This window comes from Tasmannia lanceolata, unplaced genomic scaffold (assembly GCF_043159265.1).
Source record: "Tasmannia lanceolata isolate RefF3 unplaced genomic scaffold, GAP_Taslan_0.1 ptg000013l, whole genome shotgun sequence".
Lineage (NCBI taxonomy): Eukaryota > Viridiplantae > Streptophyta > Magnoliopsida > Canellales > Winteraceae > Tasmannia > Tasmannia lanceolata.
Genome location: NW_027518690.1, coordinates 49,508,216 through 49,523,020, shown reverse-complemented (window position 1 = coordinate 49,523,020; position 14,805 = coordinate 49,508,216). Strand labels below are relative to the sequence as shown.

At 37.9% G+C, this 14,805-nt stretch overlaps 1 protein-coding gene across 1 annotated transcript; it reads left to right on the top strand.

Annotated features, from left to right (window-relative positions):
• Positions 1-7,202: 7,202 nt before the first annotated feature.
• On the top strand, positions 7,203-14,455 carry LOC143890452 (aluminum-activated malate transporter 9-like). Its single transcript, XM_077395144.1, has 6 exons — positions 7,203-7,686; positions 9,159-9,299; positions 12,226-12,495; positions 12,575-12,714; positions 12,805-12,951; positions 13,546-14,455. The coding sequence occupies exons 1-6, from the start codon at positions 7,395-7,397 to the stop codon at positions 14,179-14,181; spliced, it is 1,626 nt and encodes a 541-aa protein (XP_077251259.1). The 5' UTR covers positions 7,203-7,394; the 3' UTR covers positions 14,182-14,455.
• The last annotated feature ends 350 nt before the right edge of the window (positions 14,456-14,805 follow it).

Sequence of the window (14,805 nt, the reverse complement as noted above, 5' to 3'; positions counted from 1 at the left end):
TTCCTGTTTGCATTGTGGTTGAGTGGTTGTATTTTGGAATAATTGGTAGAAATAACTGCAGTATCTGGGTTGAATAGGAAGTTATGTCTTAATAACTGCAGTGGGTCTTGTGAACCTGACCAACCATCCATCTGGGCTGCCATTTATGCTCTGTTTGGTTGCTGGGTTTTTTTTGTGCCTGGGAGTTTTGTGGGAGAGTAAGTTAAATTTTGGTCCCATCCCATGTTTGGTTGCCTTTAAGCACTAGGTTTATTTTAATCCCACTCTTGTAATGATTACTTGTGGGGTGAATTTTTTAATCCCACTTTTGTAATGATTGCCTTTTCATCCCATCCCAAGATAACCCTAGGAACAAAAATAAACTCAGGAACCAAAAATAAGCTTGAGAAGAAATTTTTTCTACCCAACAGTTCAAGCAACCAAACAAAGGTTTTTTTTTCTCCCACCATATCTCCCAGGGTATTTTTTTCTCCCACATAACCAAACATGGGATTTTTATTTTACCAGGATACTTCCAGGACTTTTTTTTTCCCACCTATCTCCCAGGGTATTTTTTTCTCCCACATAACTCCCGGGAACAAAAAAAACCCGGCAACCAAACAGAGCATTAGGGGTGCAACTTGGGTCGGATCTGGTTGAGCTTTCGCTAAAAAATTAAAGGAATCAACCCGGACCCGACCCAATTTTAAGGTAGCTCAAGCAGAATTGCAAAAAATCGACTCGAGTTGCACCTCTACCGCCATTAGATGGGCTGCATGTTGAAATCTAATCGAACTTTAGACGGAAATCGAATCATTACATGACGATCTGACAGAATCAACAGATGATGCATGCAATCTTACCGATGAAGATGCCCATGAGGAACATTGCATATCGAATCCGAAGCAGCCTATCTATTTATCTAAGTCTTTATGCTTAGATCAATGGAATCACTGTGTTTTGTTGATAGATCATGGACCACCAAAAGAAGAATCCTAATTGCTCTTGTATTCCTCGATGCGTGTTGCCCCCATTAAGCAACCACTTAAAATAAATCTTAGGGATTAGGGTTGGTTTCCAATTCACCAAGACTCTTCATAATTTATTTATCTTTACTTAGCCTTCAACCCATTTAGAAAAAAATGTCTGGAGACACCTTCTAAATGATGAGGGTTGCTAAAAAATCATAGTGATCTGACAATCCTAACCATATAAAAAATAACCCACAAAAAACAGTTAAGAAAAAATGTGCAATGATCCCACATTTGCCTGTCAAAAGTTCATTTATCTGACGGTTAGGATCATCTCAAAGGTGTGGCTTTTAGGCATTAGCCCATCTACAGTAATGCCGACAAGATGAACAATTTGTATCCCCATTGAGGACCAGATAGAAAGCGATATCCTGTTGAAAAGAGCTAAGCCTTTTTCTTCAGATTCGGTTTGGAGGTGATTGGGGGTCTCTTATTCGTGGGAATCCTCCTGAATACTCAACCTTGTAAAAAACAGAAGAAAGGACACATCAATACATTATTAAGGTGATCTGTACTGAATTACATGTCCAATCAATCAGTAATTCGTGTAAATTAGATCTCACCATTGAATTGGGTTGAGATCTCACCGTTGAAACGTACATTAAAGGCCCACATTAGAAGGTTAGGATACGATCAACTCACAAAATCCATGGTCTGGATCATCAAACAAGTGGGTCATTGGTTCACACGTAGCGGGTCCCAAGGATATAATAACTTGCAAAATATAATCAAATTTCAGGTGAATTTGATTGGAAGACGGCTGTTAGGAATGGGGACCACAAGTTGCATGGGTGGTGGGGCCTACACTAAATTTGGTGGCCATCATAATTGAGATTCTTCATTCTACAAATGTCGACTCGGTACAAATTCGGTGTGCTTCTACTCATACCTCATTATATTCTTCTATCTACTTGATTTTAATGAAAGACAAATCTGTCTTAGTTTAGCCACTCTTTAAGCCATCTCTCTCATCATTGGAAAAATGCTCAGTGAGATGAGTGACCCCACTTATTCGACAATCCAAACCATTCATTTGATGGCCCCTCAAGCTTTCGATCTGTCCCCCTTAAATGGACGGTTGAGGAATGAAGGTGCAACAGTGCACATCCATGAAGAAAAAAAGATCCCCACCTTCTATTTTTATTAATACTAATGTACAGTCGATAGATTACAGTCATGAAGTATGTGAGTGATCGATGAACTTCGTTTTGGATTTTGAGAATTGATTTTGTGTACGGAACTGATTATTATTATTAGACAAAATCCAATGGGAAAAAGGCCTAAGACACAATTTCGAGTAATAATCGATTCTGGACTAAAAATCATTTCTCAAAATCCAAAACCAACAGGGCCTAAATCATGGTGGTCATTCCTGGAATTGGATGCAGCGTATCCCCACACGTAATGTCAGTATCATGGGCTCAATACTCTATTCTCCACGTTTGCTCATACTTTTCCCAGAGGTCATATATTTTTCAGGTTTCCCTACCGCTGGGACCCACACTTTATTAGATAAGTAGGCAAGAGTTCTCTGGTGGGTCCCAATATATGGGCAAAACAAACGTTACAGTGACATCAATTTGATCTAAACCATTCATTGGTGGGCCCAATCAGATGATCACAAACACTGCTCCTCCTGATGTTTGGAATGATCCCACTGTTTACATCACCCGTCATAGCTATGTGACTTCTGGGGACAATATTTCTGTTTAACAAATGCCTAACCCTGAACTAAACATAAGGAATAATAGAGAAGAGTGATAAGACAGAAGAAAACAAGGAATAATACAGCACTTAGGAGTTAGTAAGAGCATCTGTTAATCTTTCTCTAATAAGTAGAATTCCTATGACCATATCTGAATGTGACATGGTGAGGTCAGTGAGAGGAGTGGTGGTGGATTTTTAGGAGAGGAGGGTGTATTTTGAACAAGTTGTGCGTTTAACAAACATAATTATTAGATCTACATGTCTCAGTCATGACAATATTCTTATCAGGTCAGTAAGCCACATTTCTAGAACCAGATGCCATTGTTACAAGCTCAGCTGTTTTTGTAGCACTTTTCTTCTTACAAATTTTTTTCTATTAAGGGGCTATGATGTTTATTCTCTTATACTATGCATAAAAGTTAGACAAAGTGCCAACCACAAACATTAGTCTTCTACATGTTAACTAACCAACTTCTCCATAAGCTTAAGCTTTTGGAGAAAGGCGTTATTTATCTTTTATACTTTAACACTCCCTCGCACGTGTGGCCCACTTGGCAAACACGTGGCACATGTGGTTCCACTTTGGGCCAACCATCGCATGTGGATTTTTGCTGTCCGGGAGGTTTGAACTCGAGACCTTTGGCTCTGATACCATGTTAACCAACCAACTTCTCAGCTTCTGGAGAAAGGCGTTATTTATCTTTTATACTTTAACACTACATTCATGAGGTTTTGTATTTTTTGGTAAAATTCGAATATTCTCCTTTACAGAAAATTGTGATCACCTGTATGGAGCTTTTTAAATGAAGGTTATCTCCCAAATATTAAGACTTTAAAAAAGGAATTTTTGAAATAGATTTCCTGCGGTTAAAAGCAAAAAATTGTTAATCTCTTTTTTCCTTTAGTCTTTTCAATGCCCGCTTCAGGAAGTTTAGGAATCGGGACTTTTTATAAAGGTTCAACAAAAGTGAGCTTGCATGAACAGTAGACAGGCCGCAAGGATTCTAAATGAAGGAGTTTGGAGTGGCCACATAAACAATTTGAAGAACAAATGACACAAATTAAGTGTGATTTCATTTTATAAATGACAAAGTTGTGCATATAATCTTGGCAAACTTTTGGCTAGATAATGACAATTTTCTAACAAAATGTTGATAGAGCTTTTCGCTAGATTATGCACCAAAAAAAAAAAAACGTGAAAATAATATATGCATGGACTTTGCTAAGTCTGCCTTATTTTTTTTGGTAGGTAAGATGAGTTTTGGTGGGGAACCCTACTGGTTTATTAAATGAAAAGAAAGATGATACATTTAAGAACGAAAATCGAGATAAGCTAGATAGGGAAAACAAGGGATTCAAATGATCTAAACATACTAGGAACCTATGAGCAAACAGATGGCGAAGAAACAGATTTCAAGTTCATCGAGATCAACTTTGTGCTACACTTCATGAATGATTCTGATGCAACTGCTAGTCTGGGTAGATAGGTTGGGTGAACTTAAGGTTCCTAATGTTCTAGGACGTCTATCATCTTCTGACTCAACTTCCTGATTCTCTGGCTCTTCCTCAACTTCTAGTGGTTTTTTCTCAGTATTTTGTCCTCTCTTTTGACCCGCTATTAGGGGTAAATCCTTGTTGAGGAATGGGAGATCACTCCTTTCTTCTCACCTCCTGCCACGCTTCATCCTCCAAGTTGATGTCTTTAGAAGAGCAATTGACAGTGGAAACCCGAGGTCGCTCTTTGCTTATTCTTTGGGGATCTGGGACTAGATTTTGTTTCAATTCATTATCAGTAGACGAGTTCTCTAAGTCTACCTAGCTAGGGCCGTCACTGAAAAAGTTAACATTATTGAAAGGCAATAGAAGAAGCTTGTTATTTAGCTAGCTCTAAAAATGAAAATGCTACAAGCTGGAGAATGGAGGGACATGAAACTCCTTGGTTGATGATCATTATCATGAAATGGTCCACTCTTTCCATGCTATAATTGGAGGTAAACTTGTCAATTCTTCCCTAAGAAATGACATCAATTTTGATATTTTGGCAACATTCTCTTCCTTCATCTCTTTTGTTCTTTGAACATGCCGTTGTTCCTCTCTTTCCATATGTTCCAAATTAATGCAAAGCTACTACCCATCCAGAGAAAAAATTATTCTTGTTCTAAGTTTGGTCATTGAACTAGCTTCAATCAAGTCTACAAGGATTTATCACAAATTCCAAAAAGAGATAAAAATAAACGTATTAAAAGGTTGCTGATCTTGTATGATCTTGGTCTTGTTTTTCGGTAGCACAACAAGATATGTATTGTAATCGAGATTGTTGATCTTGTATGATCTTGCTCTTGTAAAACATCATGAGATAACCCACATGGTTGTGGCCCAGTGCCAAACGGACATTCCATCTGTTACTAAAGTGGTACAAAAATCAACGGTCTAGCTTTTTTTTCCCTACTAGAAATCTAAAACGAGACCTTATAAATCATTAATCAAAGGGCTAGGTTCAGCCAATCAAGGTGGGGCCAAAGGCAGTGCCATAACTTGTGGTCATCGGTATTATTAACGGTCCGCTAGCATAATTGGGGCCCAAAACCTGGCTGTTAGCTTTCTTTTATTACTCTCATTTTAGCATTTTTCTATAAAGAAAAGAAGAAGAAAAAAACTAATGGAGAAATTCCATATGCAAATATGAAGTTTCTTGGAGTTTGTTTTTTTTTTTTTTTGGCTTTCGTCCATTGTACTAATCGAGTCTACTTGAAATTTGGCCCAAGTCGATTCAACTCGAGAGAAAATCAAGTCTTTTTGCCAATTGGTGCTTTTCTAATGAAAATGCCTAGGAAATAATTAATGCAATTTGCTGGAGGTTCCACATGAAAGCAAAGATCCTACAACGGAAAAGTGAATTGATATGGATGTGCTTATAAGGACTTGGCACCCTCGCGTTAATCGCTAACTTTTTAAGAGTGAATTCTATCCAAGTCCCAGGCATGTGGTATGAGCCAGGCCATGCTAACTCGGGGCGTGTCAACTCCTGCGTGCCCTTGAGGATGGAAAAAATCCCATGGGGAAGATTTTAGTAACCCCGGTGAGTAAAATCTTGTAGCTCCTATGTTGCTCCCATGTGAAGGGGCAAGATTGTCCACGTTGCTTCCGTATGGAGGGGTAGATATTGTTGGGGGTTCCACGCGAAAGCAAAGATCCCACATCGAAAAAGTGAATTGATGTGGATGGGATTGTAAGGACTTGGCACCTCTCCTTAGCGGCTAGCTTTAAGAATGAGTTCTACCCAGGTCTCAACACAATTTTATGGGGGAATGGATATTTTAACGACTCAACACAATTTTATGGGGGAATGGATATTTGCACTCCCTCGCTTAAATAATGGCTTGCCCTCAGGAAAAATTCATGTTTACCATGTTAGTAAAACATTTATTACGTTTAAAATTGGGAAGTGATATATCTGCACATTTTGATTACTTCGGACAGCCAGGGGCAGTGTACGTGGCAATCAGCCCCATTGAATCCTTATGACGTGAAGTACATCAGCCCCTCTCTAGTCATTGATACACTGCTGTTGGCTGTCCGAAGTAATCAAAAGGGGCAGATATATGACTTCCCTTAAAATTTTGTCATTTAAAAGGCTGTTATATTTGCACTACCATGATTTGATAATTCCACTATCTCATCTTGTCTTTTATTATTTAAATAGCTGTCAAAAGTTATTACAGTACGCAAAAAGATCTCAAAAACATAAACCAATTAAAGACGAAAGTGAAATTGACCCAATCGTTGGGTCATTTCCACAATGATTTTTCATTTCGTGGCCAAAAAAGCTCACTTGTCTTCTTGCTCATGTGTCACAACACACGGTTTCGTTTTTATTTTCAAAGGAAATCACCGTTTTGCTAGCAGCTCTAAAAAAGAAAAGACAAGTTTGTGCAATTATTAAAACATGGGAGTGCCAATATCAGTAGCCTTGCAAAATATATCGGGGTAAAGTTTGAAATTTGGCCAAAAAAAGGGGTTTTAAACGAATTACTTTAAAAAAAGATAGAGTTTTTTGCTGTAAAAGTTTTAAAAGAAGTATCAAACGGCAGAACGTGTTTCTTCCATTCATCTTCTCTAGAGTGACTCAACTCCACTCGCTCTGAGTCAAGTTTTTTGTGCTTATGAACTAAGGTTCATCTCATTGTTACCTACTTAGATTAAATTAATTCCTTTATCTACTACGTACATGAACCTTAAAAAGCTTTCGAGCTATCACAGGCATCCTTTTCATCTTACTTTTTCTCTAGTGAGAATTTAATGGAACTTCCATACGTAAGAACCCAAAATTGGCATGCATCGTTATATTCTAATTCTCTATCCACGAACATTATTGCCCTTAAGCATCTCTCTTATCCTAATTTTAATTTTATCTTGTCTTCAATTATTTTTGGTATTATTCTTTGCTTTATATTACCATATCAAAAAAACCTTCTCCTAGTTGCATCACCACCATAGCCACACACTTCCCTTTAAATCAGACTCTTCTCCATACAGTTTTTCCCATACAAAAAAACATTACAACTCTACTACTCTTCAGCTCATCTCTTACTCCACGTCGGTCTCGCCGGATTCTCGGCCTGGCTGGAAAGAGGTCGGAAAACAAAGGACTAGGAGTTCTTATTATTTCTCTGGAGAATGCATGGAAACAAGGATAGCTTCAGGATAGACATTAGTCAAACATCAAACAAGCAACAGCCAGAATACGGTAAAAAAATTTACCCTTCAGGGTTTTCTTTCGAAGAATGGATTTGGAATGTATGGGAGTTTTGCAAGGAAGACAGCAACAGAGTAAAGTTCTCACTGAAAGTAGGTCTTGCTGTTCTTCTGGTATCATTGCTCATACTTCTCCGCGCACCCTACGAAGTATTCGGCTCCAACATCATCTGGTCTATGATCACGGTCGCCATCATGTTTGAATACACAGTTGGTAAGTGCAAACCTTTATGCATGTATTGGTGCTCGTAATTTTTTTTTAATGGATGTGTGTGTCTATATATATATATATATATATATATATAAAATTTATTGATAAACTACCGAGATGGTTAAAATACAAAGATAACCAAAGAAGAGAAAAGACACAAAAGCAAAGATACAAGATTAAGGGGGGAGTCAAGATGCATTCAAATTTTTGTTCTCGCGTGGAAAAGGAGTTTTTGATTGACATAGTAGGGAAAAACTCGTAGTTAGATGAGATGAGAACCTGGCCAATAGAATACCGAGTTGAGACCAACTGAGTCGGATGGTTTTTAATTAAAAAGTAGTACTAAAGCAAGGCAATCCTGTTGACATTGAGTGGTTAACAAGCATAGGCATTGTTATGCTCAAACTAGATGGTAGGTTGCAAGTTAGAGCTAAGCTCATCTAAGCAACCTTGTTATCATTAGTTTAAACCTATGTTATCTGGTTCATTGGTTTGCTTGGTTCGGGTTACAACTTTCATATGAACCCGATTCGTTTTGGGTAAGCTTCTCCTACAAAAGTGAGCCGTGAAATGCTTATTCGCCCCCCTTATAACGTGAACAGTGGGAAACTTAACGCTTTTTGAGGTCAAATCAAGTAAAAAGAGGGGTGAATACGTACTGCAGGGGGGTGAAAATATCATCGCCCTTATATTTTTTTACTTTTTTTTATGGATCTCGATTGAGTTGTTAAGATCATCCAAGGGTAGCATATTTTGGGCATTGAACCATACAAGAAGAGATCTAACATGATCAAATTAGGTTAATCATGCTTGGTGCCAAATGTACTATTGAACCTAGAAATCACCCATGATAATCAATGCATTCAAGATGGGTGTGATCATTTCAACCAAAGAATGAGATCTAAATAAGTAAAGTCGAATTTGAGTCTTAAACTGCTTCCTTTTCATACCCATGTGAATTACTGAAAAACCTTGTTGCAAACAGATTTATGTCGCTGCCAAAAAGATAATTAAGGTTCAAACAAGATATATAGGATGTGTGTCTGTTCAAATGTACCCACATACTTAAATGTTTGTATATTAATGCACGTATAGTTTTTATATGGTGGGATCCATCTTGTTCAAAGATTCAAACCATTCATTTATTGGGCCCCGACATATATAAATAGGCCGTGCCTCAAAAATCATCTCCATAGATGATTCTAACTCTCTACTGATGGGACGTTAGATCATCCTCTAAGGAAGATTTTGGGGCACAGCCCATTATTTATATACGTGTAGGCCCAACAAACGAATGGTTTGGATCTTTGAATAAGGTGGGATCCACTGTATATTTTCAAAAATATGTATAGCTACGACACCGACATTATATGCTGGAATATAATAATAATTCCCAACATGTTTCGATCTCAGAATCTATGTTATCCTATGATTCATATCCACTAGACACTTGTTATGTTGTTCCTTTTGCTTAGGTGCTACGTTTAACAGAGGATTCAATCGAGCTCTTGGAAGCCTAGTTGCCGGAATCTTCGCCCTCACCGTGATCCAACTTGCGATGTGCACAGGCCGGGTCGTAGAACCCGTGATCATCGGCATCAGCATCTTCCTAATCGGTAAGTTGAGACTTGCAATTCTATTGCCACACTGAATTACAACCCCCTACCAAAAAATTTCTTACCTTCATAGTTCAAAAATTCAAAAACTTTGACTCAACTCATAACTGGGTCGAGCAGAGTCAACTCAAATGAGGGACTAAAACACTTTGATCATGTCTTTCTATCAATAAATGGATATTTTATAGTTATAAGGAAAAAATCTCAAAAAATTGTGATTTTTATCTGAAAATCTCAAAAAAGGGTAGAGTTGGCTAATTTCTTAAAAAGGGGTGAAACGCATCCCAATGAGTGTTTAAGGACAAAAATGCCCTTATGTTGCCTTTCCCTCCAAGAAAGTAAGCAACAAATCCCAATGCATTTCACCTACCATTTTGATTTTTTTACCTTCTTCTTCCCATGCCAAAATCAAACTCCATTGGCTGTTGTAAAAATTCCAAACGAAATCCCATTGCAGAGAAGTGAAACTCCCATTTCCTAAAATGTAGATTTTATTGGATATTTTATTTTTCTTTGGCTATCAAACCTAAGCTTCTAAAGTAGTTCCATTGTGATACATTTGCATACATTTAACATGTTCCTTACACTGCTATGATGTATTGTCATCATCTTGTTTACTTGTTAGGGATTTGTTATGGTTGTGTTAGGCATTTGTTATTGTCATCATCCTCTTTCTAATGCTATAGTTTATTGTCATAATCTCTCTACCTCTCTATTGCCCTCTATGTTTCTATTTGGAGTAAACCAGGATGAAACTCAAGTCTATACAATTACAACCACTATTTAAATGAGTAGAAGCAATATTTTGTTCTTGGAACCACTGTTGATATCTGGGAACCAGTATTTAAACACTCAGAAGCAGCAATTATACCTAGGAACCACTATTTACCACTATGTAGTGGTTCCAAGGTATAAATAGTGGTTCCAGAGTAGAAATATTACTTCAGACAATCTAATATTACTTCAGTAGATGTCAAAGTTGCAATGAATTTATGAACAATGGGTTAAATAGTTGTCTAAATAGTAAGATCTTATTGTGGTTCATACTTTAGATGGACTAATACTTGTTCCGTTCCGAGAGTTTAAATTGTGAGATTGAAATAGTTATGCAGTCAAAATCACTATAAAAAGTGAGAATGACTGTATTTATTGGATTTTAAACAATCGGAATCACTAATTAGACCTAGGAACCACTAATTATACATAGGAACCACTAATTTTACCTAGGAACTAATATTTACCAGTATGTAGTGGTTCCAAGGTATAAATAGTGGTTCTAAGGTATAAATAGTGGTTCCAAGGTAGAAATATTGCTTCACACAATCTAATATTACTTCAGTGGATGTCAAAGTTGCAATGAATGTATGAATAATGGGTTAAATAGTTGTCTAAACAGTCAGATCTTATCGTGGTTCATAGTTTAGATTACCTAATACTTGTTCCGTTCCAAAAGTTTAAATTGTGAGATTGAAATAGTTATGCAATCAAAACCACTATAAAAAGTGAGAATGACTGTATTTATTGGATTTTAAACATTCGGAACCACTAATTAGACCTAGGAACCACTAATTATACCCAGGAACCACTAATTTTACCTAGGAACCACTATTTACCAGTATTTAGTGGTTCCAAGGTAGAAATATTGCCTCACACAATCTAATATTACTTCAGTAGATGTCAAAGTTGCAATGAATGTATTAACAATGAGTTAAATAGTTGTCTAAACAGTTAGATCTTATAGTGGTTCATAGTTTAGATGGCCTAATACTTGTGAGAATGACTGTATTTATAGGATTTTAAACATTTATAAACACTCATTATATCTAAGAATCAATAATTATACGTAGGAACCACTATTTACCATTATGTAGTGGTTCTAAGCTCTAAATAGTGGTTCCAAGGTATAAATAATGGTTCCAAAGTAGAAATATTGCTTCACACAATCTAATAGTACTTCATTGGGTGTCAGTGTTGCAATGAATTTATGAACAATGGGTTAAATAGTTTTCTAAACACTCAGATGTTATGGTGGTTCATAGTTTAGATGGCCTAATACTTGTGAGAACGACTGTATTTATAGGGTTTTAAACACTCAGAAGCACTCACTATACCTAGGAACCACTAATTATACATACGAACCACTAATTATACGTAGGAACCCCACTATTTACCATTATGTAGTGGTTCCAAGGTATAAATAGTGGTTCCAGAGTAGAAAATTTTTTTTTTTTTTGGGGGGGGGGGAGGTGTGGAAGTGGTCTTTATGGGGAGTGGTTTCCGTAAACAATGTTTGGGTTTTTGTTTTTTGTTTTTAAATCGCATCGAACCGGTAGACCCGTTTTCACTTGTTTTATACCTGTCTGACGGAATGGTGGAAAGGTCGACCTGTAATTAGTCTTCCTACCTGTTCGGTCAAATGGTGAAAAGGTCGACCTGTAGGCCGACCTGCAGGTCAACCCATAAAGCCAATTTGGCACCTGTTTGCGAAGAATGGAAAATGAACGACCTTCCGGTGAAAATCTCGTCTTCTCCGGCCAAGAGCTCGTCGTTTCAAGAGGAGGGAGATTTCAGTTTCAAAAAAAGTAAAAAACAAGAGAGATAAATGAGAAGGTAAGAAGATGGTAGGTGAAAAGTGCCCAAAGGGCATTTTCATCCAAAAACACTCCTGGGGATGCGTTTCCCCCTTTTTTGAGAAATTAGCCAACTCAACCCTTTTTTGAGAATTTTGGATAAAAGTCACAATTTTTTGAGAATTTTCCCTATTTATAATTATGTTTCTTGCATTTTAATATAAAAATGACGTGAGTCAATAACAGTGTATGTCAAAGTCAAACCGCCTCCCTTACATTACAACTGAGTCGACTTGGGAAAGTTTTGAGTTTACTCGGTGAGTCTTAGTACTATGCTTACAACCGCTTCTGTGCAGGAGCCTTCACTTCGTTCATTAAGCTATGGCCGTCCTTTGCTCCGTATGAGTATGGCTTTAGGGTCATACTCTTCACATTCTGTCTGCTTATAGTCTCCGGTTATCGGATGGGGAATCCGATACGAACTGCCATGGATCGGCTGTACTCGATCGCGATGGGAGCATTCGTGGCTGTTTTTGTGAATGTACTCATCTTCCCTATATGGGCTGGAGAGCAGCTACATAAGGAGCTAGTCAGCAATTTTGACTCGGTTGCTGACTCACTGGAAGGTAAGCCACCTTTGACAATTATATGATTTCTGATCAAATTGCAACATTCGACTAATAACATTTTATTTTCAAACATCAGAGTGTGTTAAGAAGTATCTACAGGAAGACGGGTCTGGACATCCAGAGTTTGCCAAGACGGTTAATGATGACTTTGTCGACGAACCGGCTTTTCGGAAATTTCGAGCGACATTAAACTCTGCCTCTAAACTTGATACCTTGGTACTTTTAGCTGAATTTTTGATAGATTTATCAGTTGAATTTGAACATTGATGTAATTACTAATCGTAGTTGTTGCTTTTTTGTTTTCAGGCGAATTCGGCAAAATGGGAGCCACCGCATGGAAGATTCCGGCATTTCTTCTATCCTTGGATGGAGTATGTGAAAGTCGGCGCAGTTCTCCGGCACTGTGCATATGAAGTGATGGCATTGCATGGAGTCCTACACTCTGAGATACAGGTCTTCTTCTGTTCTTTCTCTTCTCTTCGCCTTCTGAATTCTTGTTTTTTTTTTTTCCGGTAAATAAGGGATCTTTCTAAATGACAAGTTTTTATATGGTGTCTGTGGGTAATCAAGGTGCGCCACAGTTGATATTTGATCCAACAACAGCTGTTAGAAGATTTGATTTTTTTTGGAAGATATTCACTTGAAAGATTTATTAACTCTACACAAAAAAATATCCATCCGAGATACCAAACATAGATAATTCTTTCAGATCTCTCCTGATGAGATAAGAAGATTCGAATTCTTCTAAATGTCTAAAAAAAAAAAAGGAGCCTACAATCCAATGAAACATTTTGTTCGTTCGGGTACCCCTTACACAACAAGGATTTAGATCAGGTTTCACATCTGATTGATTTAGTTTTTGAGATTTCGTCTTGAGAGCTGGGTTTTTTTTTTTGGCTCCCTATCCGCTTTTTATTTTGAGGCTTCAGATTTTTCCCCATAGTTTTCTTTCTAAGAATCTCAATCAATAAGATGACTATTTCTAAGGATCTCAATCAATAAGATAACTATGACGGAAACAAGTGACGTTCCTTTATGCTTTTTCAGGCGCCCTATAACCTCCGAACTGTATTCCAGTCAGAGATCCTGGATGCAAGCACCCAAGCCGCAGAGCTCGTGAGAACCTTGGGAAAGGACATAAACAATATGAAGCACAACCTTCAAGCAGCTCTACTGAAGAAGGTCCACCACTCAACGGAGCGCCTCCAACGTTCCATTGACATGCACTTCTTTCTTCTCACCTCCGAGCACGAACTCCTCGACTACTCTTCCAAACCACCCCCCACCAAACTCTCTTCCACTCTCTCCTCCAACTTCAGTAATCTCTCCACCCAATTGGCCGAACTCGGCCGTAGTGGTGGCCTTGAACCACCCCAAAATGACCCATCTCAGAATACACCCTCCGCAGCTCCTGCTCGAACGGAATCTTACCACGAGACCATGAAGAAACAACAAAGGAGGCTCTACTCATGGCCGTCAAGAGAGGTCGATGACTTTGAAGAGGAGGGAGGCAACGGCATGGATCTAATCCCCAAGATGAGAGCACTTGAGAGCACCACATCTCTGTCACTTGTTAACTTCACTTCGCTGCTCATTGAGTTTGTGGCTCGACTTGATCACTTGGTTGAGGCTGTAGAGGAGCTTGCTAAGATGGCAAAGTTCAAGCATGAGGGTGTGAAGTAAAGTGGAGCTTACTAGTAAAATTACCAAACTTAATCCCATTATTTATATCACTTTATATGAAATAGATGCAGACCATGTGAAAGAGGGATTATGTAACTTCAATGTCATCAACCAAAATAATTTCTGGAGCTTACTAGTAAAATTACCGAACTTAATCCCATTATTTATATCACTTTATATGAAATAGATGCAGACCATGTGAAAGAGGGATTATGTAACTTCAATGTCATCGACCAAAATAATTTCCTATACCTTAAAATCTTTCTATTACATGTTTCGACTGTATTTGCTACTTCCATTTTTCTGGAACTGGGTGTCAAATTCAGAAAGCAGCCCCTGGTAATCTCTCAATCCAACTTCAAACCACTACGGCCCTGTTTGTTTTGAATTTTGAGAATTGATTTTGTGTCAAAAAACTGGTGTGGTTGGCAACAATTCTAGTTCTAGGGGAATAAAAGGGCAGAAATTCCTTATTCAAAAAAAAAAAAGGCCAGAAACAGGAGAATCAGAATTGGCTGAAGCGATTGCCAAGCTTTGAAAAAAAAAAAGGTGAAGAAATCTGATTCTCCCATGTTATTTTCACAGGATTTAGAGAAACGGGATTCAGCTCGTGGGTGGCATGGC